At 48.8% G+C, this 27,545-nt stretch overlaps 1 protein-coding gene across 1 annotated transcript in view; it reads right to left on the reverse strand.

Annotated features, from left to right (window-relative positions):
* LOC135823248 (fibropellin-1-like) overlaps positions 1–4,777 on the reverse strand; it is a 33,645-nt gene extending 28,868 nt beyond the window's left edge. Inside the window, exon 1 of the mRNA XM_065336097.1 lies at positions 4,310–4,777. Coding sequence (XP_065192169.1) covers positions 4,310–4,391 — 82 coding nt within the window. The 5' untranslated portion in view covers positions 4,392–4,777. The remainder of the gene's footprint in view (positions 1–4,309) is intronic.
* Between the last annotated feature and the right edge of the window lie 22,768 nt (positions 4,778–27,545).

Genomic DNA, 27,545 nt, shown 5'->3' on the forward strand with positions numbered 1-27,545 from the left:
AATCCTTCAGCTTTGCAAGCTGATGAATGGTGCAATCCCAGCGGAAGTTGCTAGGGCTTCTGTCGTAGCATCGCTATCATCGCCTTGTGTGTGTGTGTGTGTGTGTGTGTGTGTGTGTGTGTGTGTGTGTGTGTGTGTGTGTGTGTGTGTGTGTGTGTGTGTGTGTGTGTGTGTGTGTGTGTGTGTGTGTGTGTGTGTGTGTGTGTGTGTGTGTGTGTGTGTGTGTGTGTGTGTGTGTGTGTGTGTGTGTGTGTGTGTGTGTGTGTGTGTGTGTGTGTGTGTGTGTGTGTGTGTGTGTGTGTGTGTGTGTGTGTGTGTGTGTGTGTGTGTGTGTGTGTGTGTGTGTGTGTGTGTGTGTGTGTGTGTGTGTGTGTGTGTGTGTGTGTGTGTGTGTGTGTGTGTGTGTGTGTGTGTGTGTGTGTGTGTGTGTGTGTGTGTGTGTGTGTGTGTGTGTGTGTGTGTGTGTGTGTGTGTGTGTGTGTGTGTGTGTGTGTGTGTGTGTGTGTGTGTGTGTGTGTGTGTGTGTGTGTGTGTGTGTGTGTGTGTGTGTGTGTGTGTGTGTGTGTGTGTGTGTGTGTGTGTGTGTGTGTGTGTGTGTGTGTGTGTGTGTGTGTGTGTGTGTGTGTGTGTGTGTGTGTGTGTGTGTGTGTGTGTGTGTGTGTGTGTGTGTGTGTGTGTGTGTGTGTGTGTGTGTGTGTGTGTGTGTGTGTGTGTGTGTGTGTGTGTGTGTGTGTGTGTGTGTGTGTGTGTGTGTGTGTGTGTGTGTGTGTGTGTGTGTGTGTGTGTGTGTGTGTGTGTGTGTGTGTGTGTGTGTGTGTGTGTGTGTGTGTGTGTGTGTGTGTGTGTGTGTGTGTGTGTGTGTGTGTGTGTGTGTGTGTGTGTGTGTGTGTGTGTGTGTGTGTGTGTGTGTGTGTGTGTGTGTGTGTGTGTGTGTGTGTGTGTGTGTGTGTGTGTGTGTGTGTGTGTGTGTGTGTGTGTGTGTGTGTGTGTGTGTGTGTGTGTGTGTGTGTGTGTGTGTGTGTGTGTGTGTGTGTGTGTGTGTGTGTGTGTGTGTGTGTGTGTGTGTGTGTGTGTGTGTGTGTGTGTGTGTGTGTGTGTGTGTGTGTGTGTGTGTGTGTGTGTGTGTGTGTGTGTGTGTGTGTGTGTGTGTGTGTGTGTGTGTGTGTGTGTGTGTGTGTGTGTGTGTGTGTGTGTGTGTGTGTGTGTGTGTGTGTGTGTGTGTGTGTGTGTGTGTGTGTGTGTGTGTGTGTGTGTGTGTGTGTGTGTGTGTGTGTGTGTGTGTGTGTGTGTGTGTGTGTGTGTGTGTGTGTGTGTGTGTGTGTGTGTGTGTGTGTGTGTGTGTGTGTGTGTGTGTGTGTGTGTGTGTGTGTGTGTGTGTGTGTGTGTGTGTGTGTGTGTGTGTGTGTGTGTGTGTGTGTGTGTGTGTGTGTGTGTGTGTGTGTGTGTGTGTGTGTGTGTGTGTGTGTGTGTGTGTGTGTGTGTGTGTGTGTGTGTGTGTGTGTGTGTGTGTGTGTGTGTGTGTGTGTGTGTGTGTGTGTGTGTGTGTGTGTGTGTGTGTGTGTGTGTGTGTGTGTGTGTGTGTGTGTGTGTGTGTGTGTGTGTGTGTGTGTGTGTGTGTGTGTGTGTGTGTGTGTGTGTGTGTGTGTGTGTGTGTGTGTGTGTGTGTGTGTGTGTGTGTGTGTGTGTGTGTGTGTGTGTGTGTGTGTGTGTGTGTGTGTGTGTGTGTGTGTGTGTGTGTGTGTGTGTGTGTGTGTGTGTGTGTGTGTGTGTGTGTGTGTGTGTGTGTGTGTGTGTGTGTGTGTGTGTGTGTGTGTGTGTGTGTGTGTGTGTGTGTGTGTGTGTGTGTGTGTGTGTGTGTGTGTGTGTGTGTGTGTGTGTGTGTGTGTGTGTGTGTGTGTGTGTGTGTGTGTGTGTGTGTGTGTGTGTGTGTGTGTGTGTGTGTGTGTGTGTGTATGTGTGTGTGTGTGTGTGTGTGTGTATTTGTGTGTGTGTGTGTGTGTGTGTGTGTGTGTGTGTGTGTGTGTGTGTCCCATATGGTGCAGTGGTATGTGCAGCGATTTCCAATCGATAGATTGCGGGTTCGATTCCCGACGATTATGGTCACACACGTCTTTCTTCTCTTTCTCAGACTCTTCCTGACTTTTCTTTCATTCTCCTGGGTGGTTACCAACAGCCAGTGCATGCCGGAGTATGTGGTGTGATGTGTGTGCGGGAAAAAAAAAAAAAAGAAAAAAAAAATGAAAAAGACCAAAAAAGGGATTCACTGGCCAGAAAATGTCACTCCAAATAGCTGTATGGTGTAGACCAGGCTGAATAGTGACGGTCAATTCTTCAGCCTTGCAAGCTGTTGAATGGTGTAATCCCAGCACAAGTTGCTATGGCTTCTGCCGTAGCATTGCTATCATCGCCTCCGGCGATGGGCGTCAAAGGTCAAAGGTGTGTGTGTGTGTGTGTGTGTGTGTGTGTGTGTGTGTGTGTGTGTGTGTGTGTGTGTGTGTGTGTGTGTGTGTGTGTGTGTGTGTGTGTGTGTGTGTGTGTGTGTGTGTGTGTGTGTGTGTGTGTGTGTGTGTGTGTGTGTGTGTGTGTGTGTGTGTGTGTGTGTGTGTGTGTGTGTGTGTGTGTGTGTGTGTGTGTGTGTGTGTGTGTGTGTGTGTGTGTGTGTGTGTGTGTGTGTGTGTGTGTGTGTGTGTGTGTGTGTGTGTGTGTGTGTGTGTGTGTGTGTGTGTGTGTGTGTGTGTGTGTGTGTGTGTGTGTGTGTGTGTGTGTGTGTGTGTGTGTGTGTGTGTGTGTGTGTGTGTGTGTGTGTGTGTGTGTGTGTGTGTGTGTGTGTGTGTGTGTGTGTGTGTGTGTGTGTGTGTGTGTGTGTGTGTGTGTGTGTGTGTGTGTGTGTGTGTGTGTGTGTGTGTGTGTGTGTGTGTGTGTGTGTGTGTGTGTGTGTGTGTGTGTGTGTGTGTGTGTGTGTGTGTGTGTGTGTGTGTGTGTGTGTGTGTGTGTGTGTGTGTGTGTGTGTGTGTGTGTGTGTGTGTGTGTGTGTGTGTGTGTGTGTGTGTGTGTGTGTGTGTGTGTGTGTGTGTGTGTGTGTGTGTGTGTGTGTGTGTGTGTGTGTGTGTGTGTGTGTGTGTGTGTGTGTGTGTGTGTGTGTGTGTGTGTGTGTGTGTGTGTGTGTGTGTGTGTGTGTGTGTGTGTGTGTGTGTGTGTGTGTGTGTGTGTGTGTGTGTGTGTGTGTGTGTGTGTGTGTGTGTGTGTGTGTGTGTGTGTGTGTGTGTGTGTGTGTGTGTGTGTGTGTGTGTGTGTGTGTGTGTGTGTGTGTGTGTGTGTGTGTGTGTGTGTGTGTGTGTGTGTGTGTGTGTGTGTGTGTGTGTGTGTGTGTGTGTGTGTGTGTGTGTGTGTGTGTGTGTGTGTGTGTGTGTGTGTGTGTGTGTGTGTGTGTGTGTGTGTGTGTGTGTGTGTGTGTGTGTGTGTGTGTGTGTGTGTGTGTGTGTGTGTGTGTGTGTGTGTGTGTGTGTGTGTGTGTGTGTGTGTGTGTGTGTGTGTGTGTGTGTGTGTGTGTGTGTGTGTGTGTGTGTGTGTGTGTGTGTGTGTGTGTGTGTGTGTGTGTGTGTGTGTGTGTGTGTGTGTGTGTGTGTGCATCATTATGTCAGTGTTCAATGGCTTTTCAATGTCTAGTCATGGTGAAGCGGAATGTGGCGGAGATATGGGAAGGAAAGGCAAGGACTGGATCATTCTCCTGCATTGTCAATGTCTCTCTGAAATGAAGACTACATACTGAGAGCAAAACTAAAATGTGAAGAGAGTCATGTTACTTTGCCAATAAATTCTTGAAATTGTACACGGATATCACGTGAGATAATTGTACTGGGAGATGTGAGACTTCGTCACACTCCCACGTCCACTGCACAGTGCACACCCTCTCCAATCGACCACATCAACCATGGCAGCAGCAAGACTCCAAACTCCCAGATGGTGATACTGATCGTTCAAACAACTGTTTTGACATACATATAGCATGCATGGATCCTAAAGTGAACTAAACAGTCATAATAATTATTGAATGGCTTGGTGGATATTTTGTTACACCGCGTATGCCGGTCTCTTATTCAGTCATTCAGGAACCTTTCTGAACCCACTGATAGCTCAGCTCGGTATGATCTACGATCGCAATGCAGTGCTTTGGCCTTGCTCTGTGCACCGTAGAAGTTCGCTAGTAAATCTTCAAACGTGCACTGCTGTAGTTCCGAGGGGCCAGTGGTGTCGCTCCTAACATGCCTACAGTACGCACTTGTTCTTACATTGCAACAGTCATCCTTACCTCTAGAAATTGTCGTGAACAGCACAAGAAATCCGCAGACGACAAGTCTAATGGGCTGCTTGCAGCCGGGTAGATGTACCATGATCGCTATCCAAACACGACAGTGTTAGGCGCACCGGTCCCGAGTCTCTAACTCACTGCACTGACACCTGTGGCAACAGATAGCCATTGATATCCTTTGGTCGAGCAAGCACCACCACAAACCCGATTGTCGACAAGGCCGGGCGACCTGGGAAGAAAATTATGAAAGAACGTGGCTATCTACAAACGAGGCCCTGCATTACGGCCTAAGGCTGGTAAGGGGAGTAAGGCCTTCGTGGAACTCAGATGACCAGCTTGGAGCGAGGTCAATAGGTCAACACACGTGCTTCCGTTACTGACCAACACCGCCTCTAGGCTCTAGTCTCTACTGGACTTTTTCCAGAATATTAAAATCTGGCAGAGGCTTCAAATGCTTACCCTTCAGGTTGTTTTATGTTTGGATTTTCTTCTTTACGTCCGGTGAGCATGGTGAGGGAGGGCGGCCCGTAAAGGCATCCAGTGATACAGGCAAAAAAAACAATGAAGAAGGCTTGACATTATTCATTGCAGGCTGACAGGTTGATGTACTATGTGTCTATCCGTGGCTGGCACATGACCTCGAGCCGAGGCCTCTCTCTGCGTGGAGCGAATCGGATCATCTCGTCGTGTCATGCAGTAGACTCTACAACGACACGTGCATGTACCGGTATGTGTGGAAGATGCACGCAGAATCTGCATGACATGCATTGTGTCTGGTACTACTAGGTAGTACTAGTACTACCTAGTAGAGTACTAGTACTACATGTACCTCCATGTCTCCTACGACTCCGGACATGGACAGCTAGCTGTTTCGACCTTGTTAGGTCTCTTCAGCGGAGCACAGGCTATGACAGAGTTACCATGGATACTGGCGCCATGGCCGGACCGATCGCATGAAGGCTAATGTCATATCAACAAAAAATAAGTTTTCCAATGGTTTGAGGGAAAGACACAAACGGGAAAAGTCTGAAGAAAAAATCGACTTTCACCACCAGGATTCGAACCAGGGACCTTCGCTTATAGCCAGCGATGCTCTAACCACTGAGCTAAGGTGTAGCCGTTCATCCCAGCAGAGACCGCTCAACACCATCTTCAATAATGTTTTTTAACAAAAGTAGGTTTTTTGTCTCAGTGACGTGTGGTAAAGCTTTTTTTAGCTCTGAAAAAAATCTCGTGGTTGGGCGTTTTAGCCCCTCATATGCCCGTTCCGGGATCATGGAGACCACTGATACATCTCGGGAACCAGCTGAAGTCGACCCATGGCGGAAAGTAAGCGCCAGGGACCTGATGGCCCGAACTGTGATATTTCCAGCTCCAAAGGATTTGAAACTCGCCGAGTACGTGAGCTGCCTCGAGCAACACGGAATAGGAGCTGAGCTCATCCTATCTATCCAGGTCAGTTCGGTAGGCCAATGCAGATTAACGTTCACAGATATCCAGCTTGCCCAGTTAGTCGTGAAGAATGGTTTCCATATCAATGGACAACATATCCTTCCAAAATCCTTGACAGAAAACACTCATGTTCAGTTGCACATTCACGATGTTCCTGTGTGGGTATCGGATGGCGCCATTACAGCCGCACTTGCTCCATACGGTACCGTGCAGGGCGCCATCCGCCACGGTAAACTTAAGGTACGGGACAACGTTGTTATTGCAACCGGAGTCCGTTTTGCAACCTTTGTATTGGGGTCGAATAAAGCCGTACCTTCGTACGTGAAATCTAGAGACGGGAAAGGCACTTTCCGCGTACATTATAGTGGCCAAAAGCCCACGTGTCGGATTTGCAGCAAGCCAGAGCACCTTGCCAAGGACTGCCCTGAGGCCCGCAGTACCACTGCCAGTACCGGTAGTACACAGCAGTCACGGCACTCAACGTCACCTACATGTACAGACACTGAACGCACACGTCGACTCCTGTCTGATGTGGTTGCAAACCCACCCCAGACAGAGCAGCAAAGTAAAGCCCAATCACAATGCCCAACATCCAAGTCTAAGCAGGATCTCCCAGCAGCTGACAAGAGCGACTCCAGCTCCTCTGAGTCTGAAGAGCTGCCTCTTTCTGCTGATACTGAATCATTGAATCATTGGTCGACAACGAAAGCTTATCCAAGCCAGAAAACCAGCAGCTGTCTAACTTGCCCTGCGACTCCGACAGAGAGGCCAAGAAGGCAGACAGCGATGCATGTACAGCTCTAGGCCCACAGCTGGGAGGCCACAGCGACGATGATCCTGATTCTGGCGGGTGGGAAGTCAACCGATCCAAGCGTTCACGCCATAGCGTCACACCTGATCGGGACCAGAGTGCCACCACCACTGGATCCAAGCAACGGAAAAAACGGAAACGAAAATCTCCTGAGAGTGGCCAACAAGTCCTGTAGTAAGTCACTTCAGAAACTTACCGCTTTAATACACATTTACCTTTCATTTTTACACCCATGCCTAGTTCTGTCATTCATCACAATACCGTTAAATGTTCACTCAGACTCCTTTGCACCAATGCATTTAGCTTAGGAAACAAGCTAGCTGAGTTCCAGCACACACTGCACCAACATAATCCCGACATAGCAGTAGTGACGGAAACAAAGTTTTCCTCTGAAACCGTTCCACCATCCGACTCCACATTCCCTGGCTACACCACCTTCCGGCTGGATCGAACAGCACGCGGTGGCGGAGTGGCCGTATGGATCAGATCTACACTCCCAGCCATGGTAATTGATGAGTTATTTTCTCCACATCACGAACTCATTTGGCTATCCATTCAATTGTCCCCTGGACAAAAGATAGTCTTGGGCGCTGCTTACAGGCCAGGTTCGACGGGGCCCAGTGACCTTACGCTCATTAACCATCTCGATGACATCCTTCCCTCTGCTCGTGCACTTGGTGCCAACCTCATACTCGCCGGTGATTTTAACGTGCATAACCGCAATTGGCTCCATAGCTCGAAGACCACACCTGCGGGGGAAGCCCTCGAAGACACATGCACAGCCCACTTTCTCACGCAGCACGTTCAGAGTCCTACTCGCGGGGATAACACACTCGACCTGGTGATGTCCACGTTCAACTCTCCAGTGACCACGCAGATAATGTCCCCTATTGGTCGATCTGACCACGCTGTAATTCTTTCGGACTTCACAGGTGTTCTTCCTACCCATGAAGCGGCGGTGCAACGAACTGTCTGGCGCTATGAAAAGGCAGACTGGAACCGCCTCCGATCCTTTTTCCGCCAGGTTGATTGGTCAACCGTCATTACTGCCAACCCAGAAACTTCGTGTGAGCACGTTACTGCCACAATCATGAACGCCGTTTCCCAGTTCGTTCCGTCCAAGACACTGACAGTGAAGTCAACAGATCCGAAATGGTGGACACCTGAGTGTGCAGCCGCCATGAAGGAGAAGGACAAACGCTGGCGCACTTGGAGGAAGCACCCTCACGATTTTGCACTGAAACATGAGTTTACCCGTTCTGTAAACAATGCTATCGCAGTCCTTGCTAGATCTAGAGTTTCCAAAGAGAACAGCCTCAGACATAGCTTGTCGAATGGGTCCCTGAAGGAGAAGGAATGGTGGACGAAGCTAAAGTGCGCTTGTGGCGAGGGTCGGAACACTGACATTCCCCTGCTGGTTGATAGTGAAGGTTGCGAGAGGGCCACAAGCTATGAGAAATCGGAGGCTTTCGCACGTTTCTTTTCCCGCAAGTGCAGTGTGCAAGGCCGCGACCTTACCACGATGGACTTACCGGACACGGCATTCGCTGATGCACCTGCACTAACGACAGTCCACTTTCGCCCGGATGCAGTCCACCGGCTTTTAGCTCGCCTGGATGCCTCAAAGGCGACTGGACCCGACGGTATTTCCGCTCGTGTCTTGAAGGAATGCGCCAGAGAACTTGCCAAGCCACTGTGTCAGCTCTTTGCTCTTTGCTTCCAGCACGGAGTCCAGCCACAAATGTGGAAGACTGCCAGCGTGGTTCCAATCCACAAGCGATCTTCACGATCCGCCCTAAGGAATTATCGTCCAGTTTCACTGCTGAGCATAATCTCTAAGATCATGGAGAGCGTTATCAATCGTCAGCTCATGAATCACCTTGAGCGTTACAAACTCCTGACACCCCACCAGTTCGGGTTTCGTCGCCGCCTCGGGACCTCAGATGCGCTACAGGCTCTACACCACGCCTGGATCACAGCCGTCGGCCGAGGCGGTGCAGCACGTATTCTAGCCGTGGATATTGCCGGAGCATTCGACCGTGTGTCCCATGCTGGCCTCCTCCACAAAGTCCGCCATCTTGGCATTGGCGGCCCCCTGCATACCTGGCTCTCTTCCTACCTAGGTGGACGGTCCATTCAATGCTTGGTGGGCGGCCAAACCTCATCGCTGTATACCATATCAGCAGGAGTTCCCCAAGGGAGCATACTCGGCCCTACACTCTTCCTGATTTACGTGAACGACGCCTCAGAGACCCTGTCACCCGGAGCCCACCTAGAGGCGTACGCCGACGATACTACCTTGTACAGCCTGATATCCCTCGACACCTCCCCAGCCGACGCAGCATTGAGCCTCCAGACTTCTGTTGATCGCTTGCATCAGTGGGGCCGCAGATGGCGCATCTCCTTCGAACCGTCGAAGTCCCAAGCCATGACCGCCACTCTCCGCAGAACCCCCATCAATTTGCCTCGCATTGTCTTCGGCGGCACTCCTGTCCTTGAGGAGAAGGCTCTCTCTTTACTTGGAGTGACCTTTGACTCGAAGCTGTCATTCAGCACTCATCTCCGGAAGGTTGCCACTCGAGCCAAACAACGCCTGGGCTTCCTGCGCCGTGCAGCGCACATTCTCTCTCCAGCCGGCCGCACCACAGTATACAAGGCATTTGTTCGACCAGTTATGGAGTATGCCCCCCTCATCTGGATAGGTGCTCCGCCCAGCTACCTGCAACGCCTGGATCATATCCAACGCTGTGCTCTGCGAATCATCGGTCCAGGTGCACTATTACCTAGCCTGGCCATCCGTCGTACTGTTGCCTCGCTTGCCTGCCTATACAAGCTGCATTACCTGCCTGGCCCTCCGCAGCTGCTCTCTGTTTTGCCACCGCGCTATTTCCCCTCATCCAGCCCCAGAACTCGCAGCGAGCATGGTAGCGTCATTGGCCATGACCACCAGCTCCAACACCAGCTGCTTGCATCTGTCCCGCTGGCATTAAAGCGCTCGTTCCCACACTGCAGTATTAGTGACTGGAACTCCCTCCCCGCCGCTCTTCTGTCCCAGCCTCCCCACAGCAAGGGAATGCAAGCATTCAAAACTAATGTTTATCGCCATCTGCGAAGCACAAACTGGCTCTGGGCGGTCGACTCGCTATGATGATGCTCTCGTCGTTCTCCTCTATCCCTATCTATGCACCACAACTGGCTCAGAAAACCGACTCGCCATGATCAGCCATGATGATGCTCCTCTCAGTAACAGCCCTTGTAATTTGTTAATAGTCTCACAGTTTCTCCCGCACACTCGCTGATGTTAACCCTTCCTTTCTTTTCATTTTGCTGACTCGTACAGCTCTATCTTTTGTTTTTGGTGCGTGTTTTGGCCGTGATGCCGAGACCTCAGGTCGGCAGAGCCATCAATGCCCCACCATCACTGCTGCGTCTCGGTGCAGCCCCTGCTCAATAGTTGTCACGTTCGTCTCAGTATAATTGTCTTTCTTTATTATTTTCGAGCTGGGAATGTGAACATAGTAAAAAAAAAAAAAAAAAAAAAAAACAGGCTCAAAGCGACAACGTCAGAATACTCTAAGTCGAATTGGAAACTGGGATAAACACAGCGAGCTTTGCACGAGGGCTAACCAGAAAGAGAGCTCAACTAAGCCGAGGCCGGGAGCGTAATACTAGTCGCTCTACAGTCGACGATCGGTGTCGACTAGTGACCGGGTGTGAGGATACATGTACATGTACATGACATACTACATGTACATTGTATTGGCTAAAGTGAATATTTAATAATACGGTAGGAAGAAAGCCTCACAAGTGCACATGTATACATGACTGTACACGTAGATGTAGATGTAGAGTTAAAGCACCAGCATTCACGATGGAAACTAAAGACAAGTGAGGGTGGTGGCTGAAGCGGCTATCCGGTCCTGAGGCAGTTGTGTTCGGTGTCCAAGGCCGGTTTTTGACATGACTGTACTAAGTACATCGTAGCTGTACATTTGGAAGTACAATTGTTATTATTTACATTAAACTCTATTTAAAACGTTTCTTCAGAATTCCCAAACTCCATTGCAGCGTATTCCTTGCACTCGAAAACACCGCCATTCCGGCAACAGGCTCTCAGCTGAACCAAATAAATAAATAACTTTGCCAATATTTCGCCCATTGGGCATCATCAGGGCATTGAGGAAGGGGAGGCCAAATTACGAAATATAAAGACAAATAATGCAGGCAGATGAATGTTCTAGAACTAACACATCATGGTGACACAATTGGCAAGGCCAGCAAACTAAGGTGACCTAAACAAAACGAAAGATGAGAAAACTCACACATACGCACAGACACAATTTGGCAAGAAAACTAACACTAACACTAACACTAAAGTTTACAATCATCACCTGTAAGGTGACCTAAACAGAAGAAAGAAGACTAGTAAGACTATCACAGCACGTACAAGAACACTTTCAAGTGTGGGAATGCTAAAGGCGATCTATGTATATGACAGCGGTGTATGTGCAAAGTATGTGTATGTGCTGTGTCAGGTGGTAAAGTTCAGTGGTAGTTCGAGGAGATGGGTGTCGATTCCAGTGACGATCCGGTGACATCCAATCAGTCAATTAGGCGCCAGCCGTCATCGCAATTGACTGCTGGTTTGCGCTTCCTTATCTCGATAGCTTCAAGCAATTTCCTTGATGGTAGCGAAGCCTCCCTGCCGAGAATCTTTGCCTGGTGGAAGGGCAGAAAGTTGGAAGACTTTAAAGATTCTCGATGCTGGGTACGATAGTGGAAGCCCCAGGGAGCCTTCGCCACCATCGCCCTTGCCTCTCGGTAGTGCTCAGCGAATCGGTCCCTCACCGGCCGCTCGGTCTCACCAACGTACAATTCCGCACACAACGTGCAAGACATACAATAGACAACACCTTTGACTAAACACTGACTATCCACCATACTCGCATCACATGCACGACACTCCATTGGTCGACCTCTCCCTCTCTTCACCTCCGATCGCTGCTTCTCACGGGGACACACACGTACAGCACTCGACGATCGGACCAACATATCCTTCAAAGAAGGACCAGACACAAAGACAACACGAACATGCGGACTGAACTTTCGAACACGTCGTGAGACACGAGCGGCAAGTGAGTCGTTGATGAAGGGCAGTTTGATGACTGACTTGAATTGGTTGTGTCTGCGCTTGCTGTCACGCTGCTGTTGTTGAGACGGGTGTGTATCTTGTCTCTTCCCCTTGGCTGTTCGTCGTGCTGCGTTTATCTCGGTGCGTGGATAGTCATTTCTCTCGAGCAACTCTTCAATTATGGACATGCTCCTGTCTTCCGCTTCCGGTGTTGACGAGTTACGGATAGCTCGAGAGAATTGGTTAGTTGCAACAGCTCTTTTACACGACCAGGGGAGACATGATTCATAAGACAGGTGGACACCACTGTGGGAAGGCTTAACATAGAGCTCCCACTCTATGCTGTTTCCACGCACAGACAGCGCTAGATCCAGGAAGTTCACTGACTGAGTTTCGTTGACCGAGTGTTCCATTGTGAATTTGATAGTAGTGTGCTGTCCGTTGAAGTGATCCAGAAGTGCTGTTTAACCTTTCCAGCCATGTCTCCACAGTAGTATGCAGTCGTCGATATATCGCTTGTAGAGATCTGGCTTCACTGTAGCTGTCGAGAGGGCCTTCTGTTCAAGCGCATCCATGAAGAGGATGGCCAGCGGAGGTGCCAGATGGTTCCCCATCGCAATTCCACGCTTCTGACGGTACTGTTTACTATTGAACTCGAAGTAGTTGTTTGACAGAACATACTGCAACATCAGCTGTACATCCGCAACCGTCAATCCAAGCATGTCGACATCATCTTTATGCTGCTCTAGCTTGGTAATAGCGGCCGAAATGCTCTCATCTATAGGAATGTTCGAATCATGTCTCCCCTGGTCGTGTAAAAGAGCTGTTGCAACTAACCAATTCTCTCGAGCTATCCGTAACTCGTCAACACCGGAAGCGGAAGACAGGAGCATGTCCATAATTGAAGAGTTGCTCGAGAGAAATGACTATCCACGCACCGAGATAAACGCAGCACGACGAACAGCCAAGGGGAAGAGACAAGATACACACCCGTCTCAACAACAGCAGCGTGACAGCAAGCGCAGACACAACCAATTCAAGTCAGTCATCAAACTGCCCTTCATCAACGACTCACTTGCCGCTCGTGTCTCACGACGTGTTCGAAAGTTCAGTCCGCATGTTCGTGTTGTCTTTGTGTCTGGTCCTTCTTTGAAGGATATGTTGGTCCGATCGTCGAGTGCTGTACGTGTGTGTCCCCGTGAGAAGCAGCGATCGGAGGTGAAGAGAGGGAAAGGTCGACCAATGGAGTGTCGTGCATGTAATGCGAGTATGGTGGATAGTGGTGTACTAGCTGTGCTAGTACTTGTTAGCAACAATCCGAACTAGCGCACACACTGCACTGCATTGCTTTGTACTGCATTCAAGACTGACGTCATGCGCTTTGTTTTGCTGCGTAATCACAAATGGCACCAGCCCATTTTGCGGAAAAGAAAAACAAATCTTGCTTGCCCTGTTGTGCTCTTCCAGACAACGGATCGTGCTTCAGCAGTGTTTCTTTTCCTTTCGTAGCTTTGCTGCCAGCCCGAGTGTCACCTCGACACTGTATTTCTTCAGTATGTCTGACCTAACTATCGACACTGTCAAGGCAATGCCTTGCCAAGCCCCCGCGGCGAGCCTTCTCAGCGCGGCTTGAATCCGAAAGGAAACTTAGTAAAAGTATTTTACAGGGCCGTTTGCTGGCACAACTAGCCCTTGGTAGTGAGGTCTGCTCCGGCCAGGAGAACCAGCAACATGACACTGACAGTGCGGACACGGCTCGCGAGCCCAGAAGCCCGACTTGCACCAATGCCTCCTCCGCCAGCTCAGGTGACGCGGGCTCAACGGATCTCTGCGCTCCCGTAGATCTACGTGACGAGGTGTAGTCGGCTTTGTCGGCCGCCATTTTATTATCATCGGAGAGCATTGTACCGCTCCTCACCCAAGGCCAAGGCAATGCGGCTGCTGCCGCCACTACGCCAGGCCAAGCTCCTGTAACCCACCCGATCAGCCACTTGCACCAGCTGTGCCCAAGGCTGTGCAAGAACGTATCTTGCGAGGGGAGTTCGTAGATTTTCAAGTTTGTTGCTTGAAATTCTTGCACACTTCCGGCCCAACATTCCGGCTGGTTCACAGCCCGAATAACGATAGCCAGCTAAATATCGTTGAGTCGGATGACCGTACGCGAAGCAGGTGCGTCGCAAGGTTCACGATAATTATACATGTAGCTACCCGGCTCGAGGCATGGACCACATACATGTCTGCTATCACGGCTGCTGCCCTACACCGCACTGCTGAACTGATTGCGTACCAGCAGTTGATCCTGACTGCTAACTGCCAGTTCTTCCCAAGCGCGTGGCTAGAGTACGACCGCCAGCTGCGGCTGCTCGTGGCCCAGTAACCAGGCACGAAGAGGTTGGACACCATCGACGTGAACCTATGGCAGATAGCTGTCACAGGCCATGCACACCCAAAATGCGCTCAATGTAAGACGGCCCATCCAGGGGCGGTTTGTGTCCTTTTCGTCCCCAAGCCAGCAGCATTTACCTCCAGTGGTCGCAACCATACCAGCGACGGCCAAGAAATCTGCCGCAACTTCAATGGAGGTCGCTGTTCTTCGTCGTCGTGCCGCTTCTCCCACACCTGCAGCCAGTGTGGCAAGGACCACCCATGCATCATGTGCAACCAGCAGCAGCGCGGAGCCAATCGGCCACCCCGCCGCTCCTAGCAGAATGGCTACTGAATAGCTTGACTCGGTACGTAGCTTCTTTCCTATACACTCTGCAGACACCACACTGCTAGCTGACCACTTTGCCCGCCTGTTACGTAACCACTCATATCATAATGTGTTGCGTATGTTCTCCATGGCCTGCGCCGTGGCTTTACTCTTGGATCTGCCGGCCAACACGACATTTCGGTTTTCTCTAATATTCTACCCTTGGCTTTCACTCACTCGGCATTTATATCCGAGCAATTAGCTGCTTCCTGCGCCCGCAGCGAGACCACAGGCCCATTTCCGTCACCTCCATTTCAGTTCATGCGCCGCTCTGGTATTGGTGCCATCCCCAAAAAGAACGGCAAGCTGCGAATGATCCACCATCTGTCTAGTCCGGAAGGCACCGGCGCGAACGACAGCATTCCTGCCGAGCCGCTCTCTCTGCACTACGCGAGCATTGACAACGCGATCAACATCATCATGTCATGCCCACAGCCTGTGTATTTGTCCAAGCTCGACGTACACAGTGCATTTCGGCAGATCCCAGTCCGCCGTCAGGACTTCGCTGGGAAGGCTCCTACTACTACGAGCGCTTTCTGCCTTTCGGCCTCCGCTCCAGCCCAGCCGTCTTTGACTCAGTAGCCACAGCAGTCAACTGGATCATGCAGCACGAGTTTGCTATAGATCACCGGCTTCATTACCTCGATGACTTTCTCGATATCTCCACTGGTTTGGCTGCAGCCAACCAGCAACTCACCATCCCCCTCCGGGCATTCACGTATCTCGGCACTCCTCTTTGCTCCATCCCAGCTCGAAGGGCCATCACCATCATTGACCTTCCTTGGTATTTTCCTAGACTGCGGCTACCAGAGGACAAGCTGTCCGAGATCCGTGCGCTACTCATGGCTACTATCAACGAGCGCAGCATCGGCCAGCGTCAACTCGAGTCCCTCCTGGGGAAGCTCACTTTTGCTGCCCGAGTCATCGTTCCTGGACACACATTCATGCGTGAACTATGATCAGCGTGCCCTGAACTGTATCTGTGTATGCGAGTGCGGTGCATAAAGCCCACCTTGAGAATGGGTTTGCCGGCCCCTTAGTAGATGCGTGGCTTCTGGAGAGGGTGTTGAAGGGCATCCAGCGATGCCATGGTACGGCTGTACTCACCCCTCGCCTTCCTATAACTATGCCAATCCTACGACACCTGACGGATGCACGCCGGAAAAGTAGTATCCTGAATAGCCATGACAAGCTGCTCTACCAAGCCGCCATGCTGCTTCTTTGGATTTCTTCGGTGTGCTGAATTCACTAATGGCATCACACGGGGCTGTACTAGCTCCCCTGGTGACGGACGCCTGCAACTCTTCCTGCTTTCATCCAAGACGGACCCATTCGGTAAAGGCGTTACTGGTGACATTGGCCCGTCTGTACCGCCGTACTGCCCGGTCCGTGCCATTGTTAGCTACCCATTTGTCACTCGTCGCGAGGGACCAGAGCAACTCTTGTTCGTACTCTCGAACAGACAGCAGCTGACCAGGCAGTCATTCACAGTAACAGTATGGTCTCTTGTCGCTGCGGCCGGTGTACCATCCCAGTCGAACTACTCCGGGCATTCGGTCCACATTGGTGCAGCCACCACCGCTGCTATGGCTAGTGCCCCGACTCCTTCTTCCGAGTGGCAGGTCAGTGGAAAGAGCGATGCGTGTCTATGCTACATCCGGACTACAACAAGCGCTAAGCGCCAGCTATCGTCCCGGCTTGCTGCCGTGCCATGGATGCCATGATCCCCAACTCGGGTGAGTAATGAGCTACTGAACTCTAGCTGCACAATGCTTGCCTGTGCTGACATAAATTGACCCTTGCTGTGCGTCAATAGTGCTTAGCTAACGGAGTGCTGGTTTCATGGGTCCACTCTCACAACTGGTGTTATCTAGCTATTTGCTGCGGCTCTGCCTTGCGCTATATTACATCCATTTAGCATTGCAGCTCTACGTTGAGCTAACAGCAGCTCTACTTTGAGCTAACAGCAGCTCTACTTTGAGCTAACAGCAGCTCTACTTTGAGCTAACCGCAGCTCTACTTTGAGCTAACAGCAGCTCTACTTTGAGCTAACAGCAGCTCTACTTTGAGCTAACCGCAGCTCTACTTTGAGCTAACCGCAGCTCTACTTTGAGCTAACAGCAGCTCTACTTTGAGCTAACAGCAGCTCTACCTTGAGCTAACAGCAGCTCTACTTTGAGCTAACCGCAGCTCTACTTTGAGCTAACCGCAGCTCTACTTTGAGCTAACAGCAGCTCTACTTTGAGCTAACCGCAGCTCTACTTTGAGCTAACAGCAGCTCTACTTTGAGCTAACAGCAGCTCTGCTCTGAGCTAACAGCAGCTCTGCTCTGAGCTAACACCAGCTCTACTTTGAGCTTCAAACCAGTTGTTTCGAAACCAGCACTCCTCAATCCAAAGATGCCTCTTTGTTGACTTGTTTGTGTGAGGGATGGGGCTAATGGTGTACTAGCTGTGCTAGTACTTGTTAGCAACAATCCGAACTAGCGCACACACTGCACTGCATTGCTTTGTACTGCATTCAAGACTGACGTCATGCGCTTTGTTTTGCTGCGTAATCACAAATGGCACCAGCCCATTTTGCGGAAAAGAAAAACAAATCTTGCTTGCCCTGTTGTGCTCTTCCAGACAACGGATCGTGCTTCAGCAGTGTTTCTTTTCCCACCATCCCTCCCTATCCAACTTATTCACACCATCATAATTATCGTACCCACTAATCGGGTCCACTCTCACAACTGGTGTTATCTAGCTATTTGCTGCGGCTCTGCCTTGCGCTATATTACATCCATTTAGCATTGCAGCTCTACGTTGAGCTAACAGCAGCTCTACTTTGAGCTAACAGCAGCTCTACTTTGAGCTAACAGCAGCTCTACTTTGAGCTAACCGCAGCTCTACTTTGAGCTAACAGCAGCTCTACTTTGAGCTAACAGCAGCTCTACTTTGAGCTAACCGCAGCTCTACTTTGAGCTAACCGCAGCTCTACTTTGAGCTAACAGCAGCTCTACTTTGAGCTAACAGCAGCTCTACCTTGAGCTAACAGCAGCTCTACTTTGAGCTAACCGCAGCTCTACTTTGAGCTAACCGCAGCTCTACTTTGAGCTAACAGCAGCTCTACTTTGAGCTAACCGCAGCTCTACTTTGAGCTAACAGCAGCTCTACTTTGAGCTAACAGCAGCTCTGCTCTGAGCTAACAGCAGCTCTGCTCTGAGCTAACACCAGCTCTACTTTGAGTTTCAAACCAGTTGTTTCGAAACCAGCACTCCTCAATCCAAAGATGCCTCTTTGTTGACTTGTTTGTGTGAGGGATGGGGCTAATCAGTGTTTAGTCAAAGGTGTTGTCTATTGTATGTCTTGCACGTTGTGTGCGGAATTGTACGTTGGTGAGACCGAGCGGCCGGTGAGGGACCGATTCGCTGAGCACTACCGAGAGGCAAGGGCGATGGTGGCGAAGGCTCCCTGGGGCTTCCACTATCGTACCCAGCATCGAGAATCTTTAAAGTCTTCCAACTTTCTGCCCTTCCACCAGGCAAAGATTCTCGGCAGGGAGGCTTCGCTACCATCAAGGAAACTGCTTGAAGCTATCGAGATAAGGAAGCGCAAACCAGCAGTCAATTGCGATGACGGCTGGCGCCTAATTGACTGATTGGATGTCACCGGATCGTCACTGGAATCGACACCCATCTTCTCGAACTACCACTGGACTTTACCACCTGACACAGCACATACACATACTTTGCACATACACCGCTGTCATATACATAGATCGCCTTTAGCATTCCCACACTTGAAAGTGTTCTTGTACGTGCTGTGATAGTCTTACTAGTCTTCTTTCTTCTGTTTAGGTCACCTTACAGGTGATGATTGTAAACTTTAGTGTTAGTGTTAGTGTTAGTTTTCTTGCCAAATTGTGTCTGTGCGTATGTGTGAGTTTTCTCATCTTTCGTTTTGTTTAGGTCACCTTACAAGTGATGTTTGTTTACTTTGCTGGCCTTGCCAATTGTGTCACCATGATGTGTTAGTTCTAGAACATTCATCTGCCTGCATTATTTGTCTTTATATTTCGTAATTTGGCCTCCCCTTCCTCAATGCCCTGATGATGCCCAATGGGCGAAATATTGGCAAAGTTATTTATTTATTTGGTGCAGCTGAGAGCCTGTTGCCGGAATGGCGGTGTTTTCGAGTGAAACTCTATTTACAGCCATTTTATGACATTAGTCTGTACCGGTAGTACTAGACTGTTTTCACAGCCATTTTTGCTCTCTCGACTGTTTTCACAGCCATTTTTGCTCGTTTTTCTTCCGGTGCTGTTGAGGTTGCACTCGTAATAATTATTGTGTTTATTTTGCCCAGGGCCGTGCTCCAACCTTTTCCCAAAGAACCGAATAATGCATTAAAAAAACTAAAGACAAGTTGTTACTGCTGCTTACAGCCAATTACTTCGCTAATAACGACTGCGGATATAACGACAATTCGCGAATAACGACAGAATTCCCATGCCCAGAGCAAAGTCCCATCCCACTGTAACACATAATTATAATGAGACTTCGGTTATAAGGACACTTCGCGAAAAAGGACACTTTTCTGATGCCCCGCTGAGTGTCGTTATACGCAAAGTCGACTGTATTTCAAATTATTTGTCCATCTGAATTGTCTTGGTCGAAGTACGAATTAAGTTGAAGTACTGTACTGTTATCGTTATACTGAGGCGTTCAGTTCTTCACAATTCATGTTCGCTTAGCTTCCCCTCCAATCGATCTTTGAATCTTTAGAGCCACACAAGTTGTGTGGTAATGCCGTATGTTGCTATGCGTCCTTGAATTGTGGTTTGACCGTTGTGTCTGATGGTGTTGCCACTTGCCAGTATCGTCTTCGACATGCATATACATCCGCCAACATCCTTTACAACTGAGACTTTCGGCTCGTGCTTGTCATGCTCATGGTTGTGCTCGCCTTCCCCTCCTAGTATGTTATTTCCTTTACTGTAGAACCTTCCAAGCTGGAAGGCTGTTGGAGTGCGCATCCAAGACGTGCTAGAGCTGATTGCCACGCATGCACGCGTTAGTCTTCACTCAGCTTCCCCTTCTATTATTTATTACCGTTAACGTACATGTAAGCCTCCCAAGTTGGGTGGTCTGTTGCTTTGCGTCGTCGAGTTGTTATGTAGTTAGTAAGGTCGGTATGCCCAATGGTTACGGTATCCGTTTCACTCGAGATTGACCAACGGCGTTGGGAGTTCCTTGGTCACGTACTGAGAATGCAGAAGAGCTCTCCCCCACAGCGCGTGTTCGAGTTTTCAGCCACGGCGAGCCTGCGCGGTCGACTGGGCCGACCCAGGACAACTCTCCTCTCAGCTCTTTCTCAGGACTGCCTAGCCCGACTCGGCATTCGCCTGGGCACGCTTAGAGGCCTTAATCAGCTGCGGCAGTTGGCAGGGGATAAGTCACGGTGGAATGGCACCCCGCGGCACTCATCTTCCTCTGCCGAGCCGCGTCCTTGACTTATCCCCTGCAGGGTGAACATCGTGCACGAACAGTCTACCGTCTTTCTGACATTGCCACTCGAACTTGACAATAGAAGCTGCTTTTCGTATGTGCAGTTACATTGAGCCATGGTGTTTTTGTCTTATGTTTGTGAATCCTTCCCGGAAGCAAATGCTGGTTTTTATGCATTGTTGTAATTACTCAGCGTTATTTGCAATAATAATAATAATGCGATTAATAGTATAAGTGAAGCGGACATTACAAAATGATGAATGAGAATACATGTATCTAAAATGGTTGTTCCTAATCATTCATTCTCATTCATCATTTTGTAATGTCCGCTTCACTTATACTATTAATCGCATTAATAAAGTTTTTGTCTCCTCGTCGCCTTTTCAATATTAATAATAATAAACACAGTTTTACAATACATGAATACAGTGTACATAAATGTCGATCCAGCTTGTATTACTGATTGCGGTTAATAAATACGGTATCAGTATTACTTTTAAAAAGTTGCTAATCCCTTCCCCTTTTGTGTACGTGCTTTTCATTTTCATTTTTTCTCTTCTTCCGTGGTTGGTCTCAGCTCACCCTCTCCTCTTTCTTGACACGCGCTACGAGGTGCAGAAATAAATGAATAATTTTAAAATAAAAAGAAGGCTAACCGCCATGCATGTGCATGTGGCCCCCACGGCCGGCCGGCCGGCCCTAGCTAGGCCTAGTAAAACATTTTCCAGAAAGTATTTTTCACCGCTAGCTAGCTAGCTATCTAGCTAGCTAGCGGTGAAAAAATACTCTAGCGAAGTCCGATCATGTACGAATACACAAACAACCAAGAACACTTTGTCTTGCCACTACGACTCGAGCTAGTAGACCTACGAGCACTCCGAGTCGTACAAAGTCTTTTTGCCGATACGATTACCACTACATAATCAATCATTGTACCGGTACTAGTAAGTAGTTTTTCTCGGACTTGTATCTCAACGGGGACCCAGGATCTAGGACAAAGCTGTTGGCGGTTATGGCGTCGAGTTTGGAGTGCTCCTCGTGTCAATCAGTGTTGAATGAACGCTACAAACTCCTCCTGTGTTTGCATTCTGCTTGCGCTGGCTGCGTGCCGCAACTTATTCGGCCAGAAGACAACAGCATCAAGTGCCCCCTGTGCCAAGTTATCACTCCCTCGCCGGGTCAGGGAAGAAGCCACCTCCACACTCTACCCACGTGTAGACCTTCGGTAGCAAGAGCTGCTGCTGCTGCCGGCCGAAATGATTCTGGGCAGCAGGATTTGGTGGAATGCGAGCAAACAACGTGCGATTTCTGCGCCAACGACACAGCAGCTACTAGCATATGCCTAGATTGCTCACATGATCTGTGCGAGGACCATGCTGCTTCCCACATCAAGAAGAGAAAGTATGCAACTCATCATGTTGTCCTTGCGAGCAGGAGAGATGAAAGCAGTGAAGTTGCTTCAGTGGCAGCCGCAACAGCAGGTTTTAGTTCTGGCAGTGTACGGAGCAGGCTATGTCCAGTGCACCTGACCCAACACGTCACACACTACTGCCGGCAATGTGACGATGTAGCCTGCAGTTTGTGCTTGAAGTTGTCTGCACACACTGAACACAGCGAAGTGCTCACCTCAATACAAGAAGCAGGCAAGGAGAGCAGAGAGAAGATGCAGAAGCAGTGCAGTGAATCCATCCATGGCAACTGCCGTGCAAGCATCACTCAGAAGCTGGAAGCACTGGAAGCCACAACGAACGGCATCAAAGATCAAGCAGCTGAACTTTCGAAACAAGTAACCGAGGAGATCGCAAGGAAGATCGAGCTGCTCAAGCTGCAGGAGGCCAAACTTCTGGATGATATCGATCAGCTTCAATGGCAGAAGTGTCTTCCCATCGAAAAGCACAGGTCCGCTCTGTCTGAATGCGTGACGGCACTAGATCGGCTTCAGTCGATTGCTGTCAGTTGTGATGGAGATTACGATGCAGTCCGTGTTGCACCATGGGTGATGCGCAAGGCTGAAGAGATCGCATCCACTGCTACTGAAGATGTCACAGATGTGAGTAGTAGGTGCGAGATTTTGTGCATCAACCTCACAGACCACGTGACTGGTGAGGATATAAGTAATATTGGATCTGTGTGTGATGCTGGTGAAGTAGACCTACCTGCATCCAAGGTTTGCAGTCCAGAAACTGCTATTGCTGGACAACAATTTCCAGTATCGGTGATACTTGCTGACGGGAGCAAGGCAGACATTGCGTCACTCTACCAGAGGGTATCCATCGACCTTGCTGGGCCGGAGGACCTAGATGCCGCTGCTGCGCCTATCTCTCCTTGTGGTCATTCTGAACCTGCTTCAGCAGCCACATCAGCTGAGCTAACTAGGCCAGGCGTGTGGCAGTGCCAAGTGGAAACACCAGGAGTGTACACTGTCACCGCAAAGTTTGATGAGTTCAATCTAGGTCAGAGAAAACGTCTATCAGTTCTGCCTGCCATTCGATTCGATCAACAGAAATGTGAACCCAGTCTACAGCTCACTGCCAACCACACGGTGCTCAAATGTCCAGAGCGAACCGGTAAACAAAGAAGTGGATACTCTACCCTGTTTCAGGCGGGAATTCACCGGGTACGACTTGTGTTTAGGAGCGACCTAGCAAAGGTCGAAAAGGGCCAGTTTCCGTTATGTGGCATCGTCGCAGACAGTGACTCAAATATATTGGTGGGGGGTGTGGGTAGTCTCCGTGGAGTAGGCTCGAGTGGACTTCTCATCGGTTCTGGCTGCGCTACTGGTGCCGAGGCCAGGGCTTGGAAGAACGAAGTGGAATTCACCATGGTCATCGATTTCAATGCGCGGGTGTTCACAATGCAGTGCAGACAAGCTGGAGAATCGTGGGAGTATCGATGGACGGGAATACCGGAGAAGGTGAGAATCCAAGCTGGCCTGCACTATGCCAACACATCATTCACTCTACTCCCAGCTTGACTACGAGTACTGACTGGGGTGACTCTTTGTGATCGTGTCAGACTAATGCTACGCATACTGAAGATATGAAGGTCCGATTCCTCAACTTCACGCATGGAACGCCATGTTGATTCCGACCTTCACCCAGCACACAGGTGCATGCTCGTAAATCATTTTACTGAGTTTTGAAGCCGTACAAGTATGTTTGCCGTTGACATGTAGCAGGTTGCATTTATACTATGAAATGAACTGGTATCCCCGTTTAGTCTGGATATGAAGGTTTATAGGACGCATCACAATGAGGCTTCAAGTACTTTCTGCCTATAGCAGAGAAAAGGACCAAGGAACTGCAAGTTCCCCTAGCATGTCCACAAACACCTCCAGTAGTTGTAGTTCCTTGGTCCTTTTCTTTGCTCTAAAATTTTAAATAATCTTTGCCTCCCCATCCGAGTCCATAGTCCATACTGTCTTTCTTCATTTTCTTTCCACCAATTTATCTTCTTTTTTTCTTCTTTTTAAGAAGACAAAAGCGTCTACGTTGAGTTCTGCAATGTAGATTCTTGAGCTTTCTGCATTGAATTCCAAGCATTTTTTTGCAAAATGACAATCGTTCACGTCTACTCCTGCTGCTGCCCTCTTCTCAATCTTCTATCATGCATCAAGTAAGTCTTAGTGTTTTGAGTTAAAGGGGAAGTATACCCTAAAATCAAATTTTCACCAGTTGTAGTCTTCGGGGTGCTGAGTCGAATGGTCTTGGTCCGAGAAAGCTGAGACGCTCCCTTCCTCCTGGTTGAACAAGCGGTCACGTGCTCCTGCGTACACCAGTCACCTGGTCACTGTGCCTGCAGGGTACAACTTACTAGCCTGTTTGACCTTTTTTGGGTGCAGTCCTGTCACTCGAGTTTAACTCGAGTTGAACCTTGGTGTGAAAGTTGTCGCCTGCTGGCGCGGTGACCAGGTGATTTGGGCACCCAGGAGCACGTGACCGCTTGTTCGACCATGTTCGATTGGGAATAAAGGAGGAACGCTGCATCGCAGTCGTTTCGGACCAAAACCAGTCGACTCAGCGTCCAAAAGACTACAACATATGGGCCAATCGCGGTCATCCGTGTTTTTATAAGAACGACATAGCACTTTTAGTGACATTTTGCATACAAATCCCCATCTAGTAGGGCGCAGTCACCCAGTTTCGGTGGAAGTGCGCGGGTTCGATTGGGAAAAAAGAAGGAAGGGAGCGTCGCAGCTTCCTCGGACCAAGACCATTCGACTCAGCACCCAGAAGACTACAACTGGTGAAAATTTGATTTTAGGGTATACTTCCCCTTTAAAGGTTTCGTGTGCTATTTCTGTCATCTTATGCCGTGGAGTTTCCATAAGACTATCACACTATATTTTTATAAGCTCGGGATCCCAAGAAAGTCACTTCAGGCCTCCGGTTTTCCTATTTTCCGGACTGGACCATCGTCGCCCGTGTTCTTGGTTCACTGAACAATACATAGTGGAGTTTCTCGAGTTCTACAGTGCTCCAGGTCCATGGTACCGTGTACCTTTTCTAAGTTATTATGCTGTACTGCATATACTCGTACTTTTGGACGGTGCAATGCGCTCAGACTGCCTTGAACAAGGGAATGAATGACGTTATGCACATTTCAATGTGCAGGCTTCCGTGAGTAAATAATTATAGTCAAACCTCTTTAGGACGAAGGCCAAGGGACCGGTGGTATTTCAAAAAGTTCGATAACGGGAGTTCTTCTTGAAGTTCTTATCTTAATTTTATACACTGTCAATGCAGTTAGACTCGGGTGAAGAGGCAAGGATTAATTTCAAAGAAGAAATGAGGACCAAGGAGCTACAAGTTCCGCTAAAATGTCCACTAACACCACCAGCTACTTTACAATCAGGTCATGCGATAGCATTGCACGACACTGACCAATGGTACTGACGTTCTACACCTAACTGGCAATTTTAGCGTAACTACTTGTAGCTTCTTGGTTCTCTTAAAATCTTTGGCTCTCCACCCGAGTTTAACTATGCACACCTGATGAGCCGTCCTTACCTATACGGCGAAAGGATCGTCGTGTCAAACTGGTGCTTGTGTTTTCACTTCAGATCAGAGGTCAGTCTTCAGACAGTGACTAACCAGACGTCATCAGCGACTTACATTGTAGATTGTGATAAAGGCAGGGTATGGTTCGTACAGCGGCTGGGCCTTGTAACCACCACCAATACAATACGTGTTTATGAAAATATTTGAAACACAACTACGTGTAGTAGCAGAGCTTGATGGAAGTTTTCGCCCGTACCTGACCACCACCATTCCTGGTTGTTGTATACGAAGGTGGTAGATGCAGTGCCTATTACTAGCGGCGAAAGTGAGGTGGTAAGTCTTACAACCAGCTTCCAACAGGGGGCGAGACACGTACATTGTAAGCACAATGTAACTACTCCAATCATTCAAGTACTCGTATGCAAGCCATACGATCATGTACATGTAGATACTGTACATGTACATGTATGTACATGTACATGTACATTGTAGAGATACGGTGCGCTTCAAATGATGTAATTATTTTAGGTACCTCACGTGCACAGTGGGTCTGAACTTAGAATCAACTTCATCACAGTGGGTCTACTTTGAAATGTAGTGCTTGTGAGTTTCCCAGGTTTGTTGTAGGGCTAAATACATGTAGATATGACATTTTACAGCACACAATGACTATGTACATGTACTACAACTTACTTTGTACAAGACTAATGCCAATAGCCCGATTCATTGAATCAATGTAACGTTACATGTACATGTAACGTTACATGTACATGTACATGTAACGTTACATGTACATGTACATGCGAAAGGCTGTGTAGCTGTAACTTTAATCACGCATTTCAGGGATCATCAGACAGCAGTATTCAATACAAGTACATGTAAATGTACATGTACTTAGAAGTAACTTTTTTAGTTACATGTACATTTACATTTACATGTACATGACTGTACATGAATTGTATACTAGTACATTTACATGACTGTACATGATTGTATACTAGTACCTAACTCTGTTTTTGCTTTTACTCAATTTCGCAATCTAAGATCGCATGCAAAGACGCAAGTTCACGCAGTCAAGTCATAAGTCACTTCCTCTCATCTATCCAACGCTTTTATTTCCCTTCTCTTCAGGATAGTATAGGGAATGGTGGAAATTTTGAAAGACCCATAACTGTATACCTGTATGATTGTCCAATTGTCTTACTAACTTACTACAGTAGTTTCGTCGTCATCCCCAGCAGTAACTTTCGGCATTTTTGTTGCCGTGGGACTTGGCTCGTGTTCTGCCCTTTCCTTCCCCTCTTGGACATTCCCGAACCCGAGCCTGCCAAGTAGTTAGAAGGTTGTTGGTTTGCGCCTCGTGGAATTTCTGCAGCTAGGTCAGGTCGTCGAATGTCTCAGACTCTCAGTACTCCTCGTCAGTTTGTGACTTTTTGTCACACTCGCTGACTGTATATTATGATCTGGTTACGTTGGCGGACAGTCAGGCATAACTCGTAACATGTTGTACTTTCTCTTAATCCATGATAACTGTATAAAGAGTTTGGAAAAAAAAGAAGGGGACAACACCTCAACATACATGTACGATTGTAAGTGAGAAATGATTAACGTGCTATCTCTAAAACTGAAGCTGTTGATTGTAGACAAACACGTTGAACACATCAAGAAACATTGGTCATGAAGTACTTTCATGAGGTCTGCTACAAAACAACTGCAACGACAACACATTCTTCTTCTGGACACATAGTTCTAGATCTAACTTACGAATATACAGAGCTTCTAATAATGGTAAATATGGTGGTAAAGACACACCCGGCAATATGGCGGTAAACACACGCCTGCCCACACACGCTCTCTAAGCTGCAAAGTTCTGGCACAGAGCTCTCCTTCTCACCACCACCACAATCAGTTCGCGCCTGGCGCCTAGTCGATGCATGGTTGGCGGTATCCGACATAGCAGGCTGGTACATCAAGTAGTGAAGTAGCGGGGACGAAACGTACGTCGCAATCGAGCTATGTCGTTGCTGTGTCATCTTCTATGTGCCATGCGCTACTTGATGTACCAGCCTGCTATGTCGGATACCGCCAACCATGCATCGATTAGGCGCCAGGCGCGAACTGATGGTGTGGTGGTGAGAAGGAGAGCTCTGTGCCAGAACTTTGCAGCTTAGAGAGCGTGTGTGGGCAGGCGTGTGTTTACCGCCATATTGCCGGGTGTGTCTTTACCACCATATTTATCAACCATAAGTACAGCTGCAGTGGTGTCTTCAACTTCATGCTTCTAATAATAATAATAATAATAATAATCCAGCGGCATTGAACACAAAAGCAGAGCTAGAATCAGACAATGACGTGAGAGAAGCAGAAGAACTGGCAGCAACACAAGACGCAGAGCATGTGGTAACAGGCATAATAGCAGGGGAAGAAGTGGATTCTTCCTGGCAATCAATTTTTTCTGACAGCTTGACGGCTTGGACAGGGCTCGTTTTGTCATACGAAGCCAGTGATGTTGGGTTGCTATGCCCAGAAATTTCACAAATTTTCCGGTTATCAACACCGGCTTGCTTCAAATGCACGACAGTTGTGGCACGAACGGAAT

The sequence above is a fragment of the Sycon ciliatum genome, chromosome 8, assembly GCF_964019385.1.
Source record: "Sycon ciliatum chromosome 8, ocSycCili1.1, whole genome shotgun sequence".
NCBI lineage: Eukaryota > Metazoa > Porifera > Calcarea > Leucosolenida > Sycettidae > Sycon > Sycon ciliatum.